General features: G+C 43.8%; 1 protein-coding gene across 1 annotated transcript in view; it reads left to right on the top strand.

Moving 5' to 3' along the window:
* Window positions 1-3,489: 3,489 nt before the first annotated feature.
* The window catches only part of pld1b (phospholipase D1b), a 29,787-nt gene continuing 6,433 nt past the window's right edge, over window positions 3,490-26,843 (top strand). The window contains exons 1-19 of the mRNA XM_070927805.1: window positions 3,490-3,515; window positions 17,657-17,827; window positions 17,931-18,094; window positions 18,509-18,651; window positions 18,832-18,943; window positions 19,046-19,111; window positions 19,293-19,351; window positions 19,698-19,790; window positions 20,161-20,313; window positions 20,941-21,090; window positions 21,675-21,758; window positions 22,287-22,368; window positions 22,644-22,754; window positions 22,839-23,021; window positions 23,144-23,363; window positions 25,586-25,714; window positions 25,811-25,929; window positions 26,078-26,191; window positions 26,726-26,836. Coding sequence (XP_070783906.1) covers window positions 17,689-17,827; window positions 17,931-18,094; window positions 18,509-18,651; window positions 18,832-18,943; window positions 19,046-19,111; window positions 19,293-19,351; window positions 19,698-19,790; window positions 20,161-20,313; window positions 20,941-21,090; window positions 21,675-21,758; window positions 22,287-22,368; window positions 22,644-22,754; window positions 22,839-23,021; window positions 23,144-23,363; window positions 25,586-25,714; window positions 25,811-25,929; window positions 26,078-26,191; window positions 26,726-26,836 — 2,232 coding nt within the window. The 5' untranslated portion in view covers window positions 3,490-3,515; window positions 17,657-17,688. The remainder of the gene's footprint in view (window positions 3,516-17,656; window positions 17,828-17,930; window positions 18,095-18,508; window positions 18,652-18,831; window positions 18,944-19,045; window positions 19,112-19,292; window positions 19,352-19,697; window positions 19,791-20,160; window positions 20,314-20,940; window positions 21,091-21,674; window positions 21,759-22,286; window positions 22,369-22,643; window positions 22,755-22,838; window positions 23,022-23,143; window positions 23,364-25,585; window positions 25,715-25,810; window positions 25,930-26,077; window positions 26,192-26,725; window positions 26,837-26,843) is intronic.

The raw sequence follows: 26,843 nt of genomic DNA on the forward strand, positions 1-26,843 counted from the left end.
TCTCTAAATACTGCGTCCAGCTCAGTTTTCTGCCTCGCTGCTGGAATAATGTGATTTATGATCTTCACAACATATTCCAGTAAACTCTTCCTCTGTGGTGCTCAGCTGTCCTCCACCATCCGCAGGTGGAGTTTAATAAACACCTTCAGCTTCTCTCCTGTTATTATCAACTGTTCTACTTATGTTTAACGTCATTTTCCAGCGTTTCATCGTTTTGTTTACCTAAAAATAAAATCATTAAAACCTTCATGATGTGAGCTGAGTGAAGTCTGATCCAGAGGAGAGCAGCAGCAGCACAACATCCTGCTGCTGTATTTACTGTTCGGAGTGGGCTAAAGCACCCAGCACCCCCCAGAAACTGAGCAATCAAATCGGATCAAAGCCTCTCGACCACATGCCTGTGACAAGTACTTTGGGATAAAATACTGGTCATTCCTGCAGCATTCCTGAGTAGGTGAAAGGTTTAATGTAGTGATTTTGGAAACACGCTGCTGCCTGAAGTTCATCAGGAGAATATTCTCCGTCCTGTCCTCAAAGGTGGACTATTTCATGAGGACTCCTCAAATCAAACCGACATCATGTACACATCAACGTTGTCAACATGTCATGAAAAGACTAGAGGGGGGAAGAAGTATTCAGATCCTTTACTTAAGTAAAAGTACTAATACCACACTGTGGAAATACTCCACCAAAAGTAAAAGCCCTGCATTCAAAACCTTGCTCAAGTAAAAGTGTGTAAGTATTATCAGCAAAAGTTGCATTTTACTGTTAATGTTTAAGGTTTACTATGAGGCTACTTTACATACTGTTGGGTGAATGTAGATACATGCAGTATATGCAGAGTAAAAAGTACAATATTCGCCTTTTGAGATGTAGTGGACTAGAAGTTTAAAATTGCAGAAAATGGAAATACTCAAAGTACAAATACCTAAAATATGTACTTAAGTACAGTACTTGAGTAAATGTAGAAATACCATATTGTGGAAATATTTCAGTACAAGTATTATCAGCTAAATGTACTCAAGTAACTAAAGCTGTCAGATAAAAACTGCATACAAATACAATATTTACAATGTAGTGGAGGAGAGGTATAAAGTAGCAGTAGAAGTACCTCAGAATTGTGCATAAGTACAGTACTTGAGTAAATGTACTTGGTTAGATTTCACTCCTAGAAAACAGAAGTAGTAAAACAGTGTTTGCAGTATTTGCAGTTGAAGTTGACGCTAACCACAAAATGAGATTAAAAGACAAACATTTCAGCAGCTGGTCCAATAATCACAGAGCCGCTGATCAGTCAGCCGATCGATCGTCAGTTTGTCACGATTATCTGTTTGTTATCTGAGCAGGTTGAATTAGACCTTCTGCTCCTTTAATGTTGAATAATAATCTTTGACAGCGTTGTTCCTGCTCACTGCTCCAGCTGTGTGTGTGTGGGAGTATATGAGCATGTACATAATGTGTGTGTCGGGGTTTGTGCAGTGTGTTCATGCCTTCAGGGCTCTGATTGGTCTGTGTGTGTGTGTGTGTGTGTGTGGGTGGTTATTAAGACTAGAGAGAGTGTGTTTGAATGTGAGATAGCAGAGTGGTTTAACCGCCTCTCTACAGTTATAACATGTAAATGTACAAAAGAAAGTGTGCAATGTTTTTGCAGCTGTGGAAGAAATACTACGAAAGTATCAGCATCAAAATAAACTTAAAGTACCAAAAGTAAAAGTACTCATTATGCAGAATGGCCCATTTCAGAATATATTATATAATATAGAATTATTAATGTTCACTTTAATGTTGCTGCTGGTAAACACGAAGCTAATCTTTAATACTCGTGTGTCTCGTCTTATCTTAACCTGCAATAATATATTTATTTGTTGATTATAATCCGCAAAGTAACTAAAGTTAAAATTACACTACTTACCTCTGAAGTGAAGTGTAGTTATTTATTTGGATCTCCGTTATTTGTTACCGTGGCAACAACCATTCCATATTTCAGTACACAGTGTAATCACCAAATGTTTAGACTTGTGCTGCACATAGTTGTATGTTCATTGTAGTTTAGTGTCTCCTAAAGGTCTCTTCAGTAGCTGTTCTGCAGCTTTCAGCTTCATATCACATGCTCCTCCTCAGCAGATGGATTTTGCTCATTGAAGTAGAGGTTCAGCTTTTTCTGAGCACTTTAATGACTTCTCATCAGGATTCGAAGATCATGTGAAAATCTGTTTTCCTGTTCTGTTTCCTTCTGATGTGAAGTGTAAGGTGAGTGTTACGCTGGAAGGTCGCTGCAGCACGTCTGACTTCCAGGAATTGTAGGTGACCTGGTGAGAGGCCGTTAAAACTCCCACATTACCACCAAAGTGAGGTCAGACACTGTGAAACCACACACTGTCTTCCTCCCTCTCCCCCACATAAACACACAGCTCCTGACACATTGATTATGTGGTTCAGCTGATTGCAGCTCTGCAGAGGAAGAAAGAGTTGTGTGTTTAACTGTGTGTGTGCATAAAACCCCAGACTGGTAAGACTCCTGTATCAGAATGCAACCGTAAATCATCATGTCACAGCTGAACACTGCTGCTCCTCTGTGAACAAGCTGCAGAGGTCTCCAGGCTCGGTTTAGCAGAGGAAGCCGCTGGTTGAGAGCAGCTGCGTCAACTGGAAAAAAGAAAGTACACCCGGAAGTAAGGTGATTTGCCCTTCAAAATAAACCTGTTCATTTTAAGAAACAGTTCCAGTTTATTGCCACATGCACAAGTAGAGGGCTCTCTCGTCCTTTGAATGAATACAGACCATCCATACAATAACATTTAAAGCCCACAACAACCCTCACAGCCCAACTAACTTACAACCTGCATAACCATGTACTCAGTGTACACACGTACGCTTTACATAACGTGGTCAGTGCATGTGGGAGTTAAAACTGTAAGTATCTTAATGTCTAATCTTTATAATCAGTGTACATTTTTATCTGTGGTTAACATGCATGAAAACAAACACAGAGTCACAAACGTCAAATAGCCCCCGCCCCCGTGTCATGTCATATACCTGCACTTTATGTTTGGCCTACTGTAACTGCTGCACATGTTCTACTGTATATATCTTACTTCTTGTACTCTTAATGGCAATAAAGTTCAAATCCAATCTAAAAAAGAATTCACTGTCAAGTCAATTTTGTCTAAAAACAACACAGACAGCCACTGCCCTAAGGTCCTCAATCCAGAGACAGGAATACCAATCAATCAATCAATCAACGTGAGAGAAACATATATATATAATATAACATGTACATAGCGTATAATCACAGTTAAATATCAAGTGTAAAAAAAATGAGGCTTCCCTTGTCATGACAATGTGGAGGAGATAAGCCTAACATTCTGGAGTTTTATTGTGAAAGTAAAGTCACAGGAAGTCTTTTCCTTAGTCATTGTTGCTCTCTTCACAGATCTGGAGGATTTGGTCACCGGCTCACCGAGACTCCGCACACTCAAGCCGCCAGCTGCCGGCCCTTCAGTCCACAGCAGGAGGTAAGAAACGTCCAGGCTTCATGTTGCTGTTTGGCAGCGCGGTGTGTGTGTGTGTGTGTGTGTGTGTGTGTGTGTGTGTGTGTGTGTGTGTGTGTGTGTGTGGATTTAACCCGGTCAGTGTTTGGTAAAGTTTGCTCGTGTTGACGCAGCGCAGGTGCGTAACAGCGTCATTTGTGGTAATTTGCCATCGCGCGTAAAGTTTGCGCGTAATTAGTGATGCGGCGGAGGGAAACGGCGCAGCTGCCGTGGGTGTCTTTTGGCACGTGAAGGCATCCGTCCTCTGCAGTGGTCGCGCAGAGCATCCCGGTGTCCAGGTCGTCAGACATGTGTTACCGTGCGGGGACTCGGTGATGTTAAATATCTCGTGTGAATTCAATCCAATGATCCGCGGAGCCAAACCCTGGCCCCGGGGGGGCCGGTTCAGGGAGGTTTCCTGAGGAGGATGAGAACGGGTCAGACCTGTACGGAGGACTGTGTTGGCGGCATGATGTGTCACCCTGCTGGCCTGTCACAGCTCGCTTCTTCCTTTTTCACTCCTCGATAGATTACAGTTAAACAAAACCACTTCCTCCAAATCAGGCAGCCCATCACCCCCCCCCCCCACACACACACACACACACACACACACAAACACGCCACCACCCATCAAACCCAGTGTGAGAGCTCACTGTAGTATTAAATGGCAGGTTAGCAGGTCGATGTTGTCTCTGCCTGTCCCACTTCATGAAGTCTTCAACGTCAGTGTCTGTTTCTACACGAGGACTCTGCAGAAGTGTGTTGAGATTTCACCACTGACTCACTGACCTGTCTGTGCCTTACACTGACAAGAGCTTACAGCATTTAGAGGTGAAGGTAAAAGGTGGACGCTCGTCACCAAATGAGGAATTTCAGACTCAGATTCGGTTCCTCGCTTTCACTGAACGGTTATTTAGTTATTTATTTCTGCAGACCATCTTTGGAGATGCCAAGCTGCAACATCCTGACATCTTATCTCGTGATCAGTTTAGTTCAGTGGCTGACAGCCTAAACTAGTCACACTCTAAACATGTATTGATTATTGATGATGTTAGAGGAGGTGGTCTTCAGGTGATGTTTTCATACTCGGCTTGTCAGTTTTGTGTGTGTCTTAAACTCCAGTTGTTGGTATCAAATGAACGTGACTGCCCGCAGAGAGGGTTTAAGGTTTACCAGGTGTTTTCAAGTTGGTTGAAAGGTGACACGTGCATGCTCTCCTCTCATCTGCAGGAGGTCAGGAATGATGCTTTACCCGCTTTTGACCTGCGGCCTCCCGACACAAAGGAATGTGGGTAGAGCTGTGAAGAGGGAGGAGCCGCTAGCTGCCCTGTAAAATGATAATATACTTAACTTATACTTTTGGCGTCTTTGGGGCTGTGGAAGCTAGCAGTGAACATATCATCATCTTTTAAGCTGATAAGTTGAACTTGTGATCAACCAGCTGCTTATTTCCACATCCAGCAACGTGGTCCTTCATGTGGAGTCGCGTCTGAGTCACCAGATCAATGAAGTCCAGTAGTCTCCCTCTTCCTTTCTGAGAAATCGTGGCCATAGTTACTGAGTCTTGCCACATAATCTGAAATTGAACTGATTTAAGGTGGGTTTTTTTGTGTGATCCACTCGCAGTAACGTCCAACAGGACCTTCAGCACGGTGATGTTTCTTTCTGAAATGCACGTTGGGAGTCGTAGTTGACTTCTCGCCTTCAGTTGTTATATCCACAAAACCAAACTTTGACGTTTTGTCAGTAAACCAGATTTTCTTTTGTACTGATGGATGATTCAGTCAGACTGAAACAACTCCTCCTGCTCGGCAACTCTTGTCAGAAGTCCGTCTTTTCATGGAGGAAAAAGGTGAAAGCAGAAAGTGCTGTTTGGCTGTGTTGCAACGCCGCTGTCGCCCTGATGTAAGTCTTGTAAGGTAACACTGTGGTTGGTTTTGGGGTCATGAAGAGGCTGTCGTAACACTGCTGTTCCTGTATGTGACGGACAGGAAGTCTGAGGACAGAGAGAAGAAGAAGAAAGAGGGAAATGCTTGTTTCCGCTCTTTTCCTCACATCTTTTCTCTAATTTCACTTATTTATTTTGTGAGTGTGTGTGTGTGTGTGTGTGTGTGACGGTGTGTTTTAGAAGGACCTGCTCTTCCAGTGTTTGTGTGCATAAGTTTTTTGTCATGAATTAAATGGAGGCTGACTCACTTGCAGACTCCCTTAGAGACTAGTGGGCTTGGCTCTGGTATTGTTGTGCACAGGTAGATACTGTGTGTGTGTGTGTGTGTGTGTGTGTGTTTGATTATATATTCATGTAATGGCTCTTCCAGCAAACACAGTCCATAGCATGGGAGTGCTTAATTGACTTTGTGGGTGTGTGTGTGTGTGTGTGTGTGTGTGTGTGTGTGTGCTTTCGCATCAAACACACACACACACACACTGATAGGGGGAGCAGAGCTCAAGGGGCAGTGGGCGCGGCGGGAGAGGTCCGGCCTTGAATCAGTATTGACAGCAGTGAAATGCCACGACACACAGACACAAAGACTGACAGTAACAACAGCAACAGACTCTGGGGCTCAGATGTCCTCACACTTCATCAGACGTCAAGTATCAACCGAGGAAGTTGTTGAAGCCTCTTATCGTCTCTTTTCTTTGCCAAAACGTGTGAATGTGACTATTGTCTACGTGGCCAGAGATATGTGGACACCTGAACATTACACCATGTGTGATTGGGCATTAATGTGCTGCTGTAACAACCGCCACGGAAATACAGGAAGTGGCACATCAGGTTACATGTGCTCCCCTCTCGCTGCTTATTGAGATGACTACTTTCCTCCAGATTTGCTCCCATTCAGGCACAAGAGCATCAGTGAGGTCCACCGCCGATGATGGGGGATCCGGTCTGGCTCACAGGTGTCGGATGAGGTCGGGTCATATTATTGCAGCATTAAGATTTCCCTTCTTTGGAACTAAGAAGCCCGGAAAAACAGACAGATCCAAAAATGCAGACGTGGACAGATGAGTTCCCCTGTATTTCCCGAAAGTGAGGTGTCCATGGAGTGTCGTGTTAGCTGAGAGATGCTGATTCTAGTCCTTGAATTTCATTAAAAAAAAACACCTTTAATGTCACTGAAACTTCCTTGGAAGCAGAGATCGCCTCCAAAACCAGAACAATAACCCAACAGCTGATGTGTAGAGAGTGTGTGTTGGTTTTGGACGTGAGAAACAAATCTGAATACTTCAAATGATTCACCCGCCTAAATTCAGCGCGAGAAAGTAATAACTTCTCCAAAATGCACTAAAATGCTGCTGAAATATAATAAAAGAGGAGGAAAAGAAGCTTCTTTCTCACAGTGGAACACAAACATGAAGTGACTGCGGATCAGGGGCTAAAGGGATTGTTGTGTAACCGAAAGGTCACAGGTTTGATCTTCACTGCGGCAGCTTGTCGAGTTGAATTAGCTCTCGGTAACGTGCTGATCCCGCTGGATGAAAGCATCTCTCACACTCATCTTCATCACGTCAGGATGTGAAGTGGCTGCAGTTACATGAACCACATGTACTTTTTTCTTTGCTTTTCAGATGAAATGAATTCCAGCGTGAGATGGTTGAGCTAGATAACAGGATAACGTGTCCGTCTCCATTCTTCACACGTCAGTAATCAGAAGGACCACGAGCAAACTATTTAACAATCATCATCAATTCATCAATCTGCTGCTGTGCTTTTTTTTTACTTAAGCAACAGGAGAGAAGACAAATGAGCTGCAGCGCTTGAAATGATCCAGAATCTCCTGGAAACAAGTAAACATCACTGAACTCAAACGTCAAGAGTAAGACGTGGTACGTGAGGTATACCATGGGAACAGTGGCAGTCGTGTTGTATTGAAAGCGGGTTTATAGTTTATAGTTAGTTATAAGGCTTCAAATTGTTTGCGTGGCCTCGATTCAACGCAACAAAAAGTCTGGCTAAGAAAAAATGCAAATGCATTTAGTTTAAAATGTGAAATGAGTTTGGATCCACTTCCTCTCGTTAAGTGTAACTGGTTAACTGGTTTGTAATTCCTTTAACTACGCAATAAATGGCTCCTGCAGTAAAGGATTATAATAAAGAATGTGTGGTGAACCAAATGAGATTCATGACAGTGCTGCAGTCTTTTAATCTGTCTTCAGTTCAGACTGGTGTCGAGTTCAAAGTGTGTAAAAGTGACCAGTGCTTATTCACAGTTGATGTAAAGGGGGTGCATGTCTGAAACTGATCTTTCCAAACAGGCCACTTTATTCTGATGCCGATGAGTCATTTTTATCCTCAAAACAAAATGCATCATGTGGATTGAGCTGCTTGTGTCTGTGGTTCTTCAGCTTCCTCCTGTTGCTTGTAATGGTGATTCGGGATGTTGTGGGAGCGTCAGCCGAATGCCTACGATGCCTCAGTAAATGGACACACACGCAGTCAGGAGATTACAATCATCTGAATGAAAAACAAGATCCTCTCCAGTGCAGAACAACAAGAGGAGGGATCATCTGGGTTACCTGACCAGTCTTGACACACACACACACACACACACACACACACACACACACACACACACACACAGTATTACTTATATTTACAACACACAAGAAAGAGGAAGTGTGTCAGCAGTCACATGCTGCTGGATAATGTCAGTCTGCATTCATCAAACTGTCCGGTGTTGCTAAAAATGACAACACACCAGACGGGACGGATTATGAGGCAACCCCCCCCCCACACACACACACTCCCCCCCCACCCCAAGACCCCAAAACTGAAAGACTGCAGCTGAACTTCAGTGTTTAGTTCACACTGGAAATGAAAAGCTTCTACTAAATACAGCCGCACACAGTATAGGAAGCCATGAGAGGAAACCCAGGTTACTGGTTAGTTTGCAAATTCAGATTTTTCACTCAACATGAGATAAAAACATGAAGTCGGGCCTTTCTTTCTGAGTTTCCTCTCCCTTCCTACCTCTCTTCCTTCCTACAGTCTCCACTTCTTCTTCTGCAAAGCGCGACACTCCCTCAAACTGGAAATACAAGGTTTTTATCCAGGAGGGAAAGTACACTCTCTCTGAATACCTTTTACTTCTTTGAATACTTGAGATCTCTTTTGTTGAGCAAAGGTCGGCATCATGAAAGACAATAAGGAAACAGAGTATTCGTTTGCCAAGTCAATGTATTTATTTTACTTATCATCTATTTTAGATTGATTGATTAATTGTATATAATTAAACACAGTAAAAGTCTACTATTATTCCGCTGTGATGTTCCAGGCTTCACACATTTCACCCAAATGACCAAACAAACACGTTTTCTCACTTGGCTCCAGTCGGTTTCTCCTTGCAGACAGTTCTGCTTTTATTCCCTTACATAATAAAACATGACCCCCCCCCTTGAGGTCTTCATCATGTCAGTGTGGTGGTAGTTGCCCACTCGCCTGCTTGGTAATCCAGCCGTGTTTCTTCACCCACTGGAGTTAAGATTACACTGTAAGTGGTTCATGCAGTTGACAGAGCCGACCACTAGGTGGCGGTGTCACATAACGTCTTTGCTGTGGTTGTGTTCGGTCACCTGTCCGCAGAGACTTGTCAGTCTGGGGAAGACAGTAATGTATTTTAGGGGATTTGAGAGGCAGTTTAAGTCTCCCTGTGGTCCGTGAGTTTCTCTGCGTCACGTTGCCACTGGCCTCCTGCCATCCTGCGGCAGTAGCACGATACCACTGATGTACTGGGAGGAAAACCTGTTTGTTCTGGAGGTAAATCACCTCACCAGTTCCTTGTTTTACACCGTGAAGAGGCTCTGATTTCCAAACGTGAAATACGCCACATTTTGGAGGAAAAGTGACGCGAGTTAACGAGGAAGAAGGAACAGTCCTTCAGATGGCAGTTAAGAGTAACGGTGGAGCTGATTGTTTAATAATGAGCAGCCTGACAAAGACGAGCCGATGCACAGTATTGATCAGGACCAGGAAATGGCAGAGTGCCGTAAAGGAGTTATTCTGCTTTTACTGAACTCACTTAAACTCACTGTAAAATGTCCTTAGAGTGTGTGCACCTTTTATTATACCAAGTTGTCTTTGTTATGTAATCCTGTGTATTTTGTTCACGTATTCATTTACAGTCATTTCAGAGGCTTGTTTTCTTTGTCATGCACTTGAACTTGAGAAGGTCAATACAAACTGTTTTTTTATGGCCTTGCACTTTGTCCATAAATGGTCAAAACCACTCTGCTGTATTATAACTTCCATATTTTAAAAGACTGGAATGTTTTCACGGACGGTAAAGTTATTTCACATGGTCCTGTGAATTTTCTTCAAAGTCTCCAGTCTGCATGAGGAACCTCTGGAAGAAGAAGGTTTTTCGAGATATTTAAACTGGGATTCGGCCTAAAAACGAGCCTCTCGTTAATACAAGTCACATTTGTTTAGTGTTGAAACGTTTCGCCTTCAGGATGAATTGTAGTAACTTTTCATCTGGTCAACATTTTATTTTGTCCAATATTTTGGTTTATGACCAAATACCTGCAAAACTGATGACATTCCCATTAGCATGCTAACACGCTAAACTAAGAGGGTGAACAGGGTAAACATTATACCTGCTAAGCATGTTAGCATGCTGATGTTAGCATTCAGCAGGAGAATTATGCAGCCCCACGAGGATTCAAGGTAGCAAATCCTTGTAATGCATTTGTGTGCTCAATATACTTAAACTGTGCATTTGATTAATTAATTAAGATGAATTAATTTGTGCCCTTGAGTTTACAAAGTTCTCTTCATGTGCCTTTGGTCCCTCGACACTCGTAGGGACAGTTTTTTAGTGATCTTGGACTGAAATACATGGATGTTAAACTCAGCACTGTGTTCTCTTCCACAATCCTTAAACATCTTACTGGAGAACTGATCGTTTCACCCTCAGGCTTCAGTGATACATCATCCAGCTCATTAAAACTCAGCTTCAAAGTTTTGGAGCACTTCATGGTTTTGGGTGGATGCACAGAGGAGACGGAAGGGGCAAATGAAGCATTGTGAGGGCACAGTGTTTTTTATTTGAGGGTGGTAATTATTAATAAGAGAGAATGAAAGGGAGGAAAGAAATATACTAAGTGCATTAATGAATAATTTTAAGAAATGATTTGTAGTTTGAGGCACCTACTGTACCAGACTCCATAGAGAAATGTTGCAATTTTGGCAGAGATCCTGCTTCATACAGCTTTAAGTGCAATCACCCTTGCCCATTTTCCCCCCTTCAGCTAGTATTGTGAAAGCTTTTGTGTGTGTGTGTGTGTGTGTGTGTGTGTGTGTGTGTGTGTGTGTGTGTGTGTGTGTGTGTGTGTGTGTTTGCTGCAGTGCTCACATGTGGGTGGGAGTCTGAATGCTTTGGTCCTTCTCTGGAATGTCAACAATGAGTCATGTCGGCCTGCTCGTCTCGGGGCGGGGAGCCGCTCGGTCCTCCAGCTTCACACACACTCAATTCTATAAAATTCATACTGGTTCAGCCAGTTTCCAAAAACAACATTTACTCAAAGAAATATTCAACCTGTGCAGGTATGTGTGTCATGCACTTGTTACTGATTCCACTGTGTTAAACCCACTTGGACGCCCTCAGAGGAGTCTGTAGCCTTTCTAACCTCATACATGTTCTCCGGAAAATTCATTTATCTGACACCTCCACTGGTGATCATATGAACTGCAACAAATAAGCTCCAGGCCTCTTGAATTTGGCGAATTTGGTCTTAAAAAGAACAACTACTTGTTTGAGTAATTTTTCAAGCAGAAATGCATTTCTGCATTCTTCTAGTTCCAGCTTGTTGAATGAGGACTTGCTGCCCTCCTCTTTCTTATATGATAGTAGACTGAATATCTTTGGCATCAGGACTTCTCCTTTGGCTTTAGGAAATTGTAATGGGCATTTTTAACTTATTTTTGGACATTTTGTAAATTATTAATGAATGAAAGAAGATTATGTGATTATTAGTTGTGTCCTTAGTTTTAAAGGAATAGTTTGAAATTATGAAGCTGTAAAACCACAACTTGTCTTGTATGGATTAACAAATGAGATTTAATGTTAATTAGTGAGCTTTAGTAAGCAGATATTGTTACTTCAGACGGAGCCAGGCTAGCTGGTTCCCTCTGTTTTCAGCCTTTGTGCTAAGCTAAGCTAAATGTCTGCTTTATAGCACAGACATGAGAGCGGTATCAATCTTCTCATCCAACTCCCGGCAAGAAAGCGAAGAAGCGTATTTCCCCAAGATGTTGATAAATCCTTTTCTAACAAGTCATGTTCTCATATGTAAAGTGTCAGCGATTACGATTAATCTACTGATTTATTTTAATTAATTGTTTGATGTTTCCCCGCAAGACAAAGACAAGCTTCAAATCAAAATGCAAACGAGAGAACGTTCGTTACTTTTGCTTGAAAATTGATTTGATGATTAATCGATTACCAAAATAGTTACTTTCTGTTGATCAACGAATCGATTAATTGAGACTGAATTGAAAAGTTGGTGAGAGTTTCTTGAAATGGCACAAAGCCCCTTTAACACAGACAGGTGCCTCAAACAGGAAGTCCCCCCCCCTCTCTCATTGGCTGTCTTTGGGCTCCTGAATGCCCCTCAGGCCAATCGTGTCTCCTCCCTCCCCGCTGCGTCCCGCCCGGCTCAATCTTCCCCTCCTCTGTCTGCATCGCCGCTTCACTCTGCTCTCAACCTCCCAGTCTGTCTGTCAGGGCTCTGTGAGGGTGTGTGTGTGTGTGTGTGTTTCTGTGTGTGTGTGTGTGTGTGTGTGTGGTATAGGGAGGGGAGGGAGTGTGTGTGGAGATTTAAGGAGAGACCAGAGAAAAGACGCTGCAGAGGAGGACAGCGGAGGCTAGTTGTCTTTTGACTGAGTTTGTTTCCTGACGGAGAGACAGCTTAGGGAGGTGAAGACATGATGATGAGGATGAGGATGATGGGCTTCCCTCAGCCTCCGCGGGCTCAGGTCAGTGGATGCCATCACTGTAGAGCTGCTTTCTGAAGTCTGTGTGTGTGTGTGTGCCACATGTTACTGCAAGAAACTGTTATTTCAATCAAGTTATTAAGTTTTCAGATTCGTCTTTTAGACACTGAAATATTAAAAATAACAATAAATGCCGTTAAAAGTAAAATCTTCAAACTGTGTATTTTTGGAGTCCAATATTAGAGACTTTGGCCAATGTTCATCTTTTGAATTATAAAACATTTTGGTAAGCATCAGGGCTGTCACTCAAAGTCAAAGTTCTGCGTTCGTGTCTAAATTAAAGGTTTCCCTCCTGAATGCACCGTTACCCGCTGGATGTCCTGTTGGCCTGTCAGTCGACTGGTCAGTTGATGTTCTCTTCATTAATGCAAAATGTCCTGAACTAGCGATCCGTGTCGAATGGATAATATCGTCTGTTTCATCAGTCGAGCTCTAAAATATGAAGAAGAGACACTAAATGCCGTCAAGTTCTCAGAGCCCAAATGTGGCGTCTTTAAATAGCTTATTTTGTTTCGCACTGGGTTCCCAGTTGGCTCATTGCTGCATGGGAACATGGATCATGGTGTTCGTGGAGGAAATAAGTAGCAGAAGTTTGTGTTTTTAGTGTCTGAAATGCTCCACAGAACGCTGCAGAAGGCCTTTCCTGCCCACCGTTGTGAAACGTATGAATTTCTTATGATTTCTGACATATGGGTTGTATTTTTGACATGATTTTTTGGTGCATCACTTTGATGTATTACCTGATTTAATTGAATACTACACATTTAGTGGCCAGGTGTGTTTGTCTTTCAGAGATTCATCACCCGGTGCTGTCATGGTTTCTATACAGTGAAATGGCTGTAATGAGATGCACAGGATGAGTGGAGTCTGGATGGTGTCCAGCTGCTGTGAACCCACGTCTCTTTTGTTATTTGTCGCTGTGCATCGGCGACCAAACTAGTTTCCCCTCTGTGGCTTAATAAAGTTATCTGAAGTCAGTGATTACTGACGATTTGCAGAAACACAAGAGGCTGATTTCAGTGTGTGAGAGACGTGAGACGTTACAGAAGTTAAAGAAAAGAGGAAGAAATGGGATTTTGTTTGTGAATCAGCCTGATTGTGTGTGTGTGTGTGTGTGTGGACTCAACAGCCTGCCACCTGGCTGGCGAGTGATGCAATGGGGGGGTGATGGTCCACACTGTACCCAATTAATGTGAGTGCTCACTGGGCTGGGCATAATGCACACACACACACACACACAAGCCAACCACTGCCTGCATTAATCATCTTAAAATTTATTTTGCTATTTCCAAGGTCAATAATGAAGCTTCAAGCTCAATTTCCTCTAATGACTTCAGTCGTGTATATTTAACTCGGGGCGTGTCCTCAGAATATCTCCTTAAATAGAAAGGATTTATCTTGAAAGCTCCGTTAATCTATATTTCTATATTAACACTGAATCAAATGCCTCTGTGTAATATGAATGGGGTTAATTGTAGTTCTGAACCCACAGAGGATTCTCACCAACTCTGCAGCTCTGCTGAGCTATTTAGCCTGTTTTAGGGCTAAATAGCCTGTTTTAGGACGAGCAGGTGACCATAGTGCAGCATTTAGCAGCTGAAGTGACAGATATTTCCCTCAGGAGGTGGTGGAGACCAAAAACAGGGCTAAAAGGAGAGCTAATATTAGCATTCATCAGGTGGCCACAGGCTGTATATAAAGATGGATATATAAATAAATATAAGGAACTGCACAAGCATGCTGGTGACGCTGTACACTTCCTTTCTGATAACGCTTTCAACAATTAGTGGCTGTAATGCACCAAGAAACAAAGCAACGCGCCAGCAAACGGCAGTGAAGAAGAAGACTGCTTCCAAGTGAACATTAAGGTTCCATTCGTAAGTGTTTAAAGTGGGAGGAAGTACGCTCAAGCCTTTAGCCTTCAGGGATACACACATTGCTGTTTGGTGAGTAACTGAATGTAAACAGAAACTTTGTTTACAAGAAAACACCACAGGGCACCTTTTAAGTGCATTTAAAGAAAACCGTTGAGTCCGTTTTTGATGGACAAACATCCTCAGAAAATGCAAAACACTAACGGCAACGACTGCAAACTAGACGACCGAGTTTAATAAATACAGCTGAGCAAAACTCTCCATAATATTCACGTATATCGTGATTAACAGAGTAGCTACAGTGTTTTACTGAGAACTGTTTTTGTCCCTTTTGTGTCGTGACACAGATGACAGAAAGTCAGTTGGACCACATGCAGATCAGCACCGGAGTCTGTCAAATAGGACAGTTTTCAGTCCTTGAATTCCACCTTGAAAGTCATTAAAAAGCAACAGTGTAGTGAAACGGTGCACAAGTTTCAGCTCTGTATTTATTTTTGTTTTCAAATGTAGTTCAGATGTGGAGAAGAGGCTCAGGTTTGTGTTTCTGTGTGATTTTTAGTGCTGATAACATTATTCCCTCGCAGACAAAAGACATAAGAGTGTGTGAGCGCATGACAGTAAGTAAAGTGTAACCGAAGCTGTGCGACTTTCTGCAAAGACTTTATCAAAGTGAAACACAGTGTGAGCATTTTTACACCTCCAGCTGCTTTATTTCAACCTGTATAATCTCAGTTTCCTGCTCAGTGCTGAACTTCTTTACTTTGGTCGTCTCGTTTCTTTCTTTCTTTCCCTCTTTTACTTTTATTCCGGCTGGTTTTCTGTTATTTGTTTCATTCCCCTGCATCACCGGTTCCACCAGGAGCTTTTGTCAGACGTCTGCAGACACACCTCAGAGGCACTTTCACACAGTGTCATAATGCTGACGGAGGGTTTGCATACTACAGGCTATATGCACCGTGCGTCATGGTAGTACAGTTAAGGCTGTTGCATTTGCATTTAATTTGTTTCTAGAACCTTTTTAAAAGAGCAGGCAGGAGCTCAGTGTCTTGCTCAAGGGCACTTTTACAGGACTCGTGGCTGCTGATGGACCCTCGTTGGCCTCTGTGGGGTTCAGGCCTGTTGATTTCCTGGATATGGGACAGTCTGCCTGCCCGCTGTGGTTGGTGGTGGTGTCGTCTGGAGGAGGAAGTGGAAGCAGAAAGACCACAGTTGAACTCTCTGCACAACCAAAACATAAATCGTTGTCTCCTTCGAAGTGCACTTTTTGAATTGAACATCTTCCGCTCGTAGCTTGAATTATAGAAGATTAACAACATTTTAATTTAGTTATCACAGCAGATGTAGTAATATAACGGTAAACTTTTAATGTTGGTATTTATAAACCACAACACAAAGAAGTGGAAGAAAAATGCTTCAAATCTGAACTACAGTAAACTATACGTACCTTTAACATTAAATACAGTAGTTTTTATTAAGAATATTTAATTAACTGCTGAATTATGTTTAATTTTTTGTTACTTATACACTGATACTGAGATATCGGCGATAAGCTCAACTTGTCCGTATCGATTCATCTTTAATATAAATACTTTTCTTTTCAAGTTATCGTCTGTGTAAACTAAGAAATTCAACTTCCAGATTTCTCTTTAAATATGCGTTTTGGCTGGATGATGATGGGGTCGTCATTTCATTTCGTGGGTTTTTGATTCAGAAGTGAAATCTGCCGCATTACCAGCCTCGAAACTTTTAAGCACCTGTGGCTGCTTGCTTTCTGATTGGCTCACGGGAGAGTTTGGATGCTGTCGGTCATCTTTGTCTCTCTCTCTGTTTCAGCTACGTCACATTCATGTTTCTGGGTCAGTTTATGTGAAAATCCCTCCAGTCACACGAACACCGTTTGTCCTGCTTTTTTTCCTCCTCCCTCTCCACACACACACACACACACACACACACACACACACACACACACACACACACACACACTGCTTCCTGCGCTTCTCCTCTGCTAATCCTGTTGTTTGGATTAGTGTCTCATCTGATGTGATCCGTGAGGAAGAGATGGATAAAAGGTGGAGAGGAGACAAAGATGGAGAGCGAAATGACACAAGAAGAGTTTAAAAGGAGTGAAGAAATCCATCAGAAAGACATAACGAGAGCGTTTGACGACAGATAGCGATGTTTCCAGTGCAGAAGCAGTGGTAGAATGTAACTAAGTACATTTACTCAAGTACTGTTTGAAGTACTTGTACTTTACTTGAGTCTTTTCATCCCACGCTCTACTTCTACTCCACCACGTCTCAGAGTACTTTTTATTTCATCACATTCACAGCTTTAGTTACTTTAGACAGTTTATACAAGTAGAGCTGAAACAATTAGTTGTACGGTCTAGACCTGCTCTATATGAAAAGTGCCCTGAGATAACTTCTGTTATGATTTGGCTTAATTGAACAGTTTTTGCAGCGATAACGGCAGCAGTGGGAACCTGCCAGTACAGAATAACTGTCAAGGTCAAGTCACAAGAAGTCACTGAAATATTAAATATGCTCCAAAAAGTGGCCCCAAAATATCCACAGATTTGTATCTATCAACAGTCACAATCAAAGTTCACAGAAATATGTGACAACAGAACACTTTAAAGTGAAAAGACACAACATATGTCTTGTGTGAAATACACAAATTTGTTCTTATGTTGGCAGAAAATCGTGTTTTCCAAAAAGGTTTCCAGGGTGTTGGATTTGTTGGTCACCTCGCTGGAGTTAATGAACAAATGAAACCTTCAACTTCCTCATCAGTGCAAAAGCAGTTAACAGTTACACATTCACCCTGTGGTGAAATGCAGCTCCATGTCAACCACTGGGGTGGATTGTACACTTTTCTACGGCCTGGCTGTCGGACCAGGAATCTTTTTAAATGAACAACTGGTGATCTGATCACTTAGGTTGGACACTACTCCAGGCCTCAGTCAAGTTGGCGGGTGAAAGGTTATCGCAGCAGGAAGTCGATCAGAGTGGGACTGCTGCTCGTTCAGGTAGAAACGATCCAGTTCAGGTGGTTTGGACATCTGATTAGGAAGGACCAAATATCCCATCTTGGCTGAGAAAGCCTTGGGATCTTCCAGGAAGGGCGTCTGGGTTACTTTGGTTGTTCTGTGCCACCTCTTGGGTCTGGATACGCACAGGAAAATGGAAGGATGTGATTCAAGTCTGACCCTTACCTTTGTGTTAACAACACCTTGCCCTCCTTACCTGTCTCTCCAGGTGAGCCCCGGGCTCCAGACTGAGTGCTAGCCATGCTGCGGCAGTCCGAGCCGACGTCCAGCACCCTGCAGCTGGTTGCCAGTGATATGACCGGCATCATGGAGACGCTGGATACCCGCGAGCTCGACCTGGAAGACGGAGAGTACGACACAACTGACACCAACTCCACAGGTGTGGTGTGCGTGTTGTCAGCGTGGTGTTCATCTTCCCTCACTACATATATCTGATATCTGATGTTGTCTGTGTTTGTGTATCTGCTGCTGCTTTTCTGCAGCGGAGCGTTTGCCTTTGACGGCGATCTACAACACGGTGGGTTTCAAGGAGCCCGAGGCCAAAGTCTTCCTGTCCTCTCCGATCACCGCCAAGATCCTGGAGGTGGAGCGGTTCACCTCGGCTCAGGACCGCTTCAACATCACCACGCAGAGGAGCGTCAACAAGGTGCACATGGACACACATACCTCCCTGACATTTCATTTGACTTTGTGAGGCTGCACTTACTCTAATGCCGGCATGCTAACATGCTAATGTTAAGCAAGGCAAGGCACATGATTTGTATAGCACCTTGCAACAACAAGGCCATTCAAAGTGCTGCACACAAGACCTAAAAATACATTAAGACAAGATACTAAAGCACTAAACACAAAGTGCAGTGACGCTGCTCATGGAAGTCGGTTACAGTTGCCTGATGATGGGTTTGGAAAGTTGCTAAAACTCACCAGAGGAAGTCGGTAACAGTGAACACAAAAAGAAGCAATTATCAGTCTTGTTTGGTACATTTTTCAAAGGTGTTGCTAATAATTGTAGAGCATCGAACGCTGATATCTAACCCAAGTATCTGCGCTGTGTGTTCAGTCGATGCCGGCGGTGTTTAAGATTGAGTTGAAACACGGGGAGTTTACATGGCTGGTGAAGAGGAAGGAGAAACACTTCATGGATCTCCACAGAGAGCTGAGGACGTACAAGACCTTCATGAGGCTGCCGCTGCCGTCACGCAGGTAAACTCTCTTTCTTAGGCTTGGGTTCATTTAAAGCCTCAGAAGCTCTGATTAGACGCGATGCAAACAGGTGGAGACCAAATTTACATTGCAGGTGGCTGGAAGTCTCATTTTGTCTTCAGCATACGGGTCTTTGTCGTTGCTCATTTGAACCGAGAACCTTTTCTTTTCTGCCCGCAGCCACACGGTGAAAAGGCAGACGGCGACGAGGAGCGAGGTGAGGGAGATGCCGAACCTCCCCAGAGGAAGAGGAGACGAGCTGGGCAGAGAGGATCAAGTGTCCAGTCGCAGGGTAGGCCTCTCACCGGAGGGAGGGACTGGTGAATGACAGTCACTAGTCTCTCTATATATTTCATTTTACTGTACTGATTCATCTCATGTGTGTTTGTTCCAGAAACAACTGGAAGATTACTTGAACAACCTGCTAAAGAAGCCAATGTACAGGAACTACCACGCAACGGTAAGGACGACAGTGGCCTTAAACACACCTCAGAAGGGTCTCGGAAAACCTTTAAAACCTGGAAAATGACAAAATAGACCCTCATCACCTGGAAAAAGACTTTAATGTGCAACAACAGGCAGTTTAAGGTTGTTGGTGTCAGATTTTGTTTTGCATAGAAACACTTATTTCTCTCTTTCAGATGGAGTTCATTGATGTTAGCCAGCTGTCCTTCATCCACGATCTGGGACCAAAAGGCTTGTAAGAACAACTCTCCGTCTAAACTACCATCAGAAATACGTCCCGATACCGACATTAGAGACTCTCAAAATTCCATTTCACCTCGACTTTAATACCAGTTTAATGTGAATTTATGTTGAACATTAAATTGATCTGTCATATTTTGAGATAGTGATTCTTTGACGAAAACATTTATATGAGCAAGTTTCTGTCAACTCCTTGATATCCAAAAATGTGGAATTCTAGCGAAATGGTTAAATTTCTTTCCATTAAATATGTAAATAAAGGACAATATCTGCATCAGTGTTTTTGTAGGCACACATGTACAGTGTGTTTTGGTAAGAACAGCAGCTTTCTTGTCTTTCAGAGAAGGAATGGTGCTGAAGCGATCCGGCGGCCATCGGATCCCCGGCATGAACTGCTGTGGTCGCAGCAAAATCTGCTACCGCTGGTCCAAACGGTCAGTGCACACCGACGGACACAAACAGAGACAGTGGAGGACGCTTCCTTAAAAGTCTGGCCATCATTCCTATTGGTTATGATAATGTTTTACCTGATTGCTGAGATTTATAGATGCATTGACATTGGACCAGATTACAGCAACAAAGTATTACGTTTTGCACTCAAACTTGGACGTAGTCGTCCGTTTAATGTTGCAGAGAAACTTCCAGGTTCAGCTGTGACTTTGGTTTTATGTGCTCACATTCAGCTCCGTTTATACATGAGTGGTTTGGATAATGAGGTTATGCTGGAGGTTTTGGTTACAGCCTGTGTCGTGCTCTCTGGGTTAAAGTAATAAACTTCTGAATGGGTGTTTTGAATGGGTGTAGCTGGCTGGTGGTGAAGGACTCGTTCCTGCTGTACATGAAGCCCGACTCGGGTGCCATCTCCTTCGTGATGCTGGTTGACAAGGAGTTCGGCATCTTAATGGACTCCAAAGACACGGAGACCAAACACGGCGTCCGCATAGACAGTCTGTCCAGGTGAGTGACACACGTGTACTTTATATCGCTGTTACTCAAATATGACATTTACATTTACCTTAATCTTTTCTTAAATGATGCTTAAACTTAGTTCGTGGTTAAGGGAGTTATTAATGGAGGAGGAGAATACATACATTTGTAATTAAGGCTGGTTAAAATTAAAGCACGAGACGTACTTTACATCTTTAACTGTCATATTAAGTACAGTCAAAGGTTCATCAGTCAGCAATTGACTTTAACGTGTTCACATTAACACACACACATTGATAACTCCATAAACCTCCACTGGTCTCCGTGAATCAGCCACTAAAGAAATCCCTTCCAGACCCATGAAACGAACCCAAAGAGGAGGACGTTTCAGGGATAAACCAGAACTAAATCTTAACCAGAACACAATTATTGGCCAACAGCCAAACATTTAATATATATTACAGTGTAAGTCAACCAATGACGACCAATCACATCCTAAATTTAACATGAACAGTCTGAGATCTGAAACTGAGGTTGCTCTATTAAACTTAATAGAATTAAAAGTGTGTGTGTGTGTGTGTGTGTGTGTGTGTGTGTGTGTGTGTGTGTGTGTGTGTGTGTGTGTGTGTGTGTGTGTGTGTGTGTGTGTGCGTGCAGGTCATTGGTGCTGAAGTGCAGCAGCTACAGACACGCCCGCTGGTGGGGTCAGGCCATCGAAGGCTTCGTCCAGAAGCACGGCTCGGCCTTCCTCACCGACCACCGCTTCGGATCCTTCGCCAGGGAGGAAGAGAACATCCCCGCCAAATGGTAACCGCGGCAACAAACTGACACTGTCCACTGGCGTTGTATTCACCTTTTGACTCCAGCCAGTGTTGATGTTTTCACGCCTTTTTCCTGGTGGTTTGGGGTGAAGTGACCCTGATGAGTGTTGATGAGGAAAACGGCTTCACCTTTCAGGCCTCGGCGTTAAAGTGACGCAGATTAGCGTCAGGCACCGGGGCCAGACGTCACTTAAAAAAAGTCTAGACGAGGCCTGGTCCAGGTTTGTGGGTTAGTGTGTGTTTATATGTGTGTGTGTGTGTGTGTGTGTGTGTGTGTGTGTCTCGCTGGAGTAACCCGACACAAAGAGAGGGAAAGTGAGCCTCACCTGCTCATCACCTGTCTCCCTGCTAGGCAACACTATACTGTCTGTGAGACACACTGTGTGTGTGTGTGTGTGTGTGTGTGTGTGTGTGTGTGTGTGTGTGTGTGTGTGCTGAGAGGTCCACCGTAATGTAAAGCATCATGAAAGAACAGAAGATGGATGGATTGAAAAGTGAGTGAAGTGTTTGGATTGTTGTCTAAAGGTGTGTGTGTGTGTGTGTGTGTGTGTGTGTGTGTGTGTTTAACAGGTATGTGAATGGGAAAACATACATGGAGGACGTGGCCGATGCTCTTGAAGAAGCCAAAGAAGAAATATTCATCACAGACTGGTGGTAAGTGTGTGTGTCTTTAAACTCCTGGTGCAGTTATTTGTGTGTGTGTGTGTGTGTGTGTGTGTGTGTGTGTGTGTATGTTGCAGAGTGCAGTGAGTGCACTTGGCGGTCACCTCTTGGGGAGGTTTTCTGGTCAAACGGATCAGTTACAGTCTGAGGCTCAGACTACTGTTATACTAGTACACATCTCAGTACTACACGCAAAGTGTGTGTGTGTGTGTGTCTGTAAGTGATTTACTGTATCTGTACTGTATTGGAAGAAGTACTCTTGGGTAGAAATACTCCATTATAATGAAGAAGAAGAAGAAAAGGGGAGTTACGCTTTGGTGTTGGATGAAAGCTCCTGTTTCGCAGGTTTTCATGCTTTCAGACGACGCTGAGGAAGGAAGGACGTAAAGAAGAAAGAAGGAATAACAAAGAGGGAAACAGAGAAAGCAGAAGGGAGATCAGTAGGAAACAGAAGAGATAGAAAGGAAAATAAGAAAAGACGGGTCTATGTGATGTCTTACAGTGTGTGTTGCTCCACAGGTTGAGTCCGGAGATCTTCCTGAAGAGGCCGGTTGTCGAGGGCAACCGCTGGCGTCTGGACTACACACTGAAACGCAAAGCGGTGAGCAGGAAACTGGAATAGACAGTGGAAGTGACTTTAAAGTGACCTCACTTATTATTATAAATGGTATACTGGTGTTGTACCTGTTAAGAAGCAACAGCCTGCTGGTTGGTTTCAGTTGGTCACTAAAACCAGTTTTTCACAGAACTTTATTTAAAATTCTGATGGAGATCAAAAGATTCCAAAACAAGCTGTTACAGATGAAAACAAATTTTTTCTCTCAAAGTTACAGCTGACTGATATTTAGCATCGTGCTTGTGTTGTTGTTTCCACAGCAACAAGGCGTGCGCATCTTTGTGATGCTGTACAAGGAGGTGGAGTTAGCTCTGGGCATCAACTCAGGATACAGCAAGAGAACGCTGCTGCACCTTCACCCCAACATCAAGGTGAGCGCCTCATGTATTTCCACAGGTTTGTTTTTCTGCACATGCACGTTTCCTGTCTGACGTTTATGACTTCTTCTCCAAAAGGTGATGCGTCACCCGGACCACGTCTCCTCCGCCGTCTACCTGTGGGCGCATCACGAGAAGATCATCGTCATCGACCAATCGGTGGCCTTCGTCGGTGGGATTGACCTGGCATACGGTCGCTGGGACGACAGGGAACACCGGCTGACGGACATCGGGAGTGTTACACGCTCACACATGGAGCAGGTCTCTCTGACTTTCACACACACATAAAAAATGACTATTTCATGAAAACCTGCTTTTATTTTGACTTCATGTTCCTACAAACTGACACCCTGACTGACGCAGCTTGTTTAACTTATTCCCAGGCTGAAGCTGGCTCTTCCACTATGGCTGCCCCAGCCAACGGCAGTGGGGCCGTTTCCCAGAGCAACGGGAAGGGCATTTTTACAGTGACGGACTCGGTGGACCAGCCCAAGCTGAAAGGTCAGGGGAGGATGAAGAGGACCAGGTTCAGCATCAGGAGACACCTGCAGAAACACGGGCTGGCCCAGGCGGACAGCGACAGTGACCTGGAGAACGAAGAGAGTGAGTGGCATTTGTATTTAAACATTGTATTTCATATTTTTGTTGATGGTACGATGGTCTTTTGTATTTTTTTGTTCTTGTACTTTAATGTTTGTCATTACTAATGTGTGCACAGTGCGTCACTAACACAGGTGGTGAGGTTGTGTGCGCCCCTATAGGGCCTGGTCACAACAGAGTTCAGGTCGTCCAAACATGGCAGCAAATTCAATTTATCTGAATGAAATAGTGATCAGAGGATTCGCTCATGGCAGTGAAGTAAATCAGTGCAGAACTTTCACCTCGTCCTCAGTCATGTGTCTTAAATATGCAGTTGTTCACATCTGAAGAGCTCACTAGCTAACAAGCTAATGGAAGCTCATTTTTGCATTTTTAGCATCATCATCCAAACTCCTCCCAGGTCACACCTGCACTTCAGGAGTTAACAACGCTGAACCTGGCGATAAAGGTTCACGGTTCATCATAACTTACAGTGTTTTCAAAAAGTCATGTCTGTGTGAAGGTGAATGCAAGAAGAAAAGCTTGAGGCTGGTTTGGCTGCGGAGCCGTGACCAGTCGGCGTTTAGAGCTTCTGATCCGGCAGCGACAGCCTCGATCTGTGCCGCCGTCTCAGTGTTTGTGGCCGCTCTGTTTAGGTTGGTCCAACAGCGTCAACAGCCACCACAATCTGATCCCCAGCAGGCTGGCGGAGCTGAGGACGGCCTCTCCTATCGGCCAGTGTCAGGCTGGTGAGTTGGTGGCGGCGGTTGCGTTCAGGTCCCAATCCTGCCGGGCTGCCGCTCAGCTCCCGTTTCCCAGTGTGCTTTGTTGTGGTTTTGATCTTGATTGGTTCTCTGTGTGCGAGTTTGAAGCTTTTTTTTCCTCCGATGTGTCAAAGGTCGATTCAGATTTTTCATTTAATATCTTTGATATGGACATGAGCAGGAAGTTAAAAAAACCTCTTGTTTCACATTATTGAAGCACTGAAAAAAGTATTTTTAGACAAGCAAAATGTTAAATATTGATCACCTTGGTCTTTCAGAAGTGATGGGCAGTTTAAAAGTAGTCATTAGTGGCAGTCCCAGTGGCCAGTGGTTGAGGTGTGGACCAGTGCAATGAAGCAATTAACCACAAGGATAAAAACTGAGAGAAGTGTAATGAAAAACACATGTACAACCACGACAGGGCAGAAATAGGAAGCAGAGTAAAACCTGAAATGACTTGAAGTGGACCAGCAGAGTTCCACTAAACACACCACTAGTTCAGTTGTGTATCATGTGAAAGAAGTAGAAAACTGCAACATGTGGTCTCTCCTCTTATTTTCCCTGTTTTAGAAAGTCTTGCACACGCCTCAAACAGGGCCTGTAATCACTGGCCCTGCATTTTTATTTTTACTTTAAACAAACAAACCTCGTGTTTCTCTCCTGGCACACGTTTCATTTCTAAAACAGATGCGGCAGGTTTTTATTAGCTGCTGTTTGTTTGCCAGGCTCATCTCTGTTTGTCCTGATTAGGTGATAGATGGGAAGTGAACGTGAGACAAACAGCCGCTGCTTTGATTACTCTTCAATCCAATCACTCACGTCAGTGTAGCACAGTTTATTTCAGGTAAGTAAGACAATTAAAACAATGTTTAGGCGAGTTCAGTCCGCGTGTCTCTGTCCTCCTCTCTGCTGCTTGTATCCTGGTTTATAAATCTTCACCGTAGTGCCGTCTTCCTTCCAGCTGCTGTTTCGTTTCTGTAAAAGTGCTGTCAAAGCATTTTCCAAACACCAGTGTATCACTGTCGAAGTCAGCGTGGTACTCTGGCGCTCTGTGAACAGATCAGGCCCGGGTGGAGACGCTGGTACCTGGAAGTGTTATTCTGTATCTTTGTTATCGGCTTCAAATCTCGTGAAAAGACCAAATCCAAACTATGTGTTAGTCCGTCTGGATCCTACTGAAGATGCTACTCTTTAAAAATAGCTCATAAATACAAATACGATATGCTGCACATATCGCTTCACTAAATCATACCACAGTCATGAATGTCATTTAAACATTCCCCTCTCAAGTCTTGACACTGATCCTAGTGACAGCCGATACTTGCCTCTTATAACATGTCACCTGGACTAGGCTCCTGTAGCTGTTGGGGTCTTTAAAGGTTCCTGCAGTGACGACTGGTCTTTGGAAGGTTTGTAGTGGCTGCAGTTTTCATGTCATTGTACTGATGATAAATAACTGGATATTCATGTGTGTTGCTTTAGGAAGCGGCTCGGTGCGCAGTCTACAAACGGGGGTCGGGGAGTTGTTTGGAAACACGCGGTTCTGGCACGGAAAAGACTACTGCAACTTCGTGTACAAGGACTGGATTCAACTGGACAAACCGTTCGATGGTTAGCACACTGTTGGGCTCACACTTCACCGGTGAATCTGCTCTAGTGGGGAACAACTGATTTCATCTCCCGTCCTTCTCACGTTCCTGTTTTTAGATTTCATAGACAGACACACAACTCCCAGAATGCCTTGGCACGACATCTCCTCGGTGGTTCACGGGAAAGCGGCTCGAGACGTGGCCAGACACTTCATCCAGCGGTGGAACTTCACCAAGGTCAGAGGTCATGCTGCTGTTTTGAGTAAGGGGTTAACAACCAGAGCATCCCTGTTCCTGCTCCTCCAGAGAAAATGCCTGACAATATGATCTGGAAATCTTCCTGGACGCCTGACCTAAGTATTCGCTCTGTTTCCCTCTCTGCCAGCTTGTGAAGCCAAAGTACCGTTCTCTGTCGTACCCCTGCCTGCTGCCCAAGTCTCACACCACCGCTGGAGAGCAGCGATACCAAGTGCCCAACTGCGTCCGCACCAAAGTGCAGGTTGGTACTGCATCAGTGTTCCCCCCTCATTAAGCTGCTGCTCTGCCAGTTTCCATTTCACTTTCCAGAGCCGCTTCAGTGGAAACCACGACTGACAACTTTTAAACAGATTTTTATTTATTTCATTTCCTCCCAGTTGACTTTTAGACATCGCTTACACCCCCACAGTCACACTGGTTAGCATACATACTTAATCTGATAACCCAGAATGCAATGCACACAGGAAGTGGAGCTTCTCACGCCTGGAAAAAATAGAAAGCAGATCGGTGAGAAGACTTCAGGAAACACTACAATACTGAATCTTTTGGCAATAGTTTTCAACCAATAAAGTACATTTCTTATGTGCTAACGGCAAGAAAAGTATTCCTAAAAGTATTTACTAAATAGTAGATAGATTTAGTTTGTTGTATGACACCGGGACAAAAGAAGTATTTTGTTTTGTCACTCACACCCGTCACACTACCGAGGCTGCGTTTAAAGGTTGAATACATTTCCTGTCTTCCCTCCCAAACTCCGACCCCCGTCTCCCCTCAGATCCTTCGCTCCTCCTCCGACTGGTCCGCTGGCATCAAATACCACGAGGAGTCCATCCACAACGCCTACGTCCACGTCATCCAGAACAGCCAACACTTCGTCTACATAGAGGTACTTA

Source organism: Enoplosus armatus, chromosome 21, assembly GCF_043641665.1.
Source record: "Enoplosus armatus isolate fEnoArm2 chromosome 21, fEnoArm2.hap1, whole genome shotgun sequence".
Classification (NCBI taxonomy): domain Eukaryota; kingdom Metazoa; phylum Chordata; class Actinopteri; order Centrarchiformes; family Enoplosidae; genus Enoplosus; species Enoplosus armatus.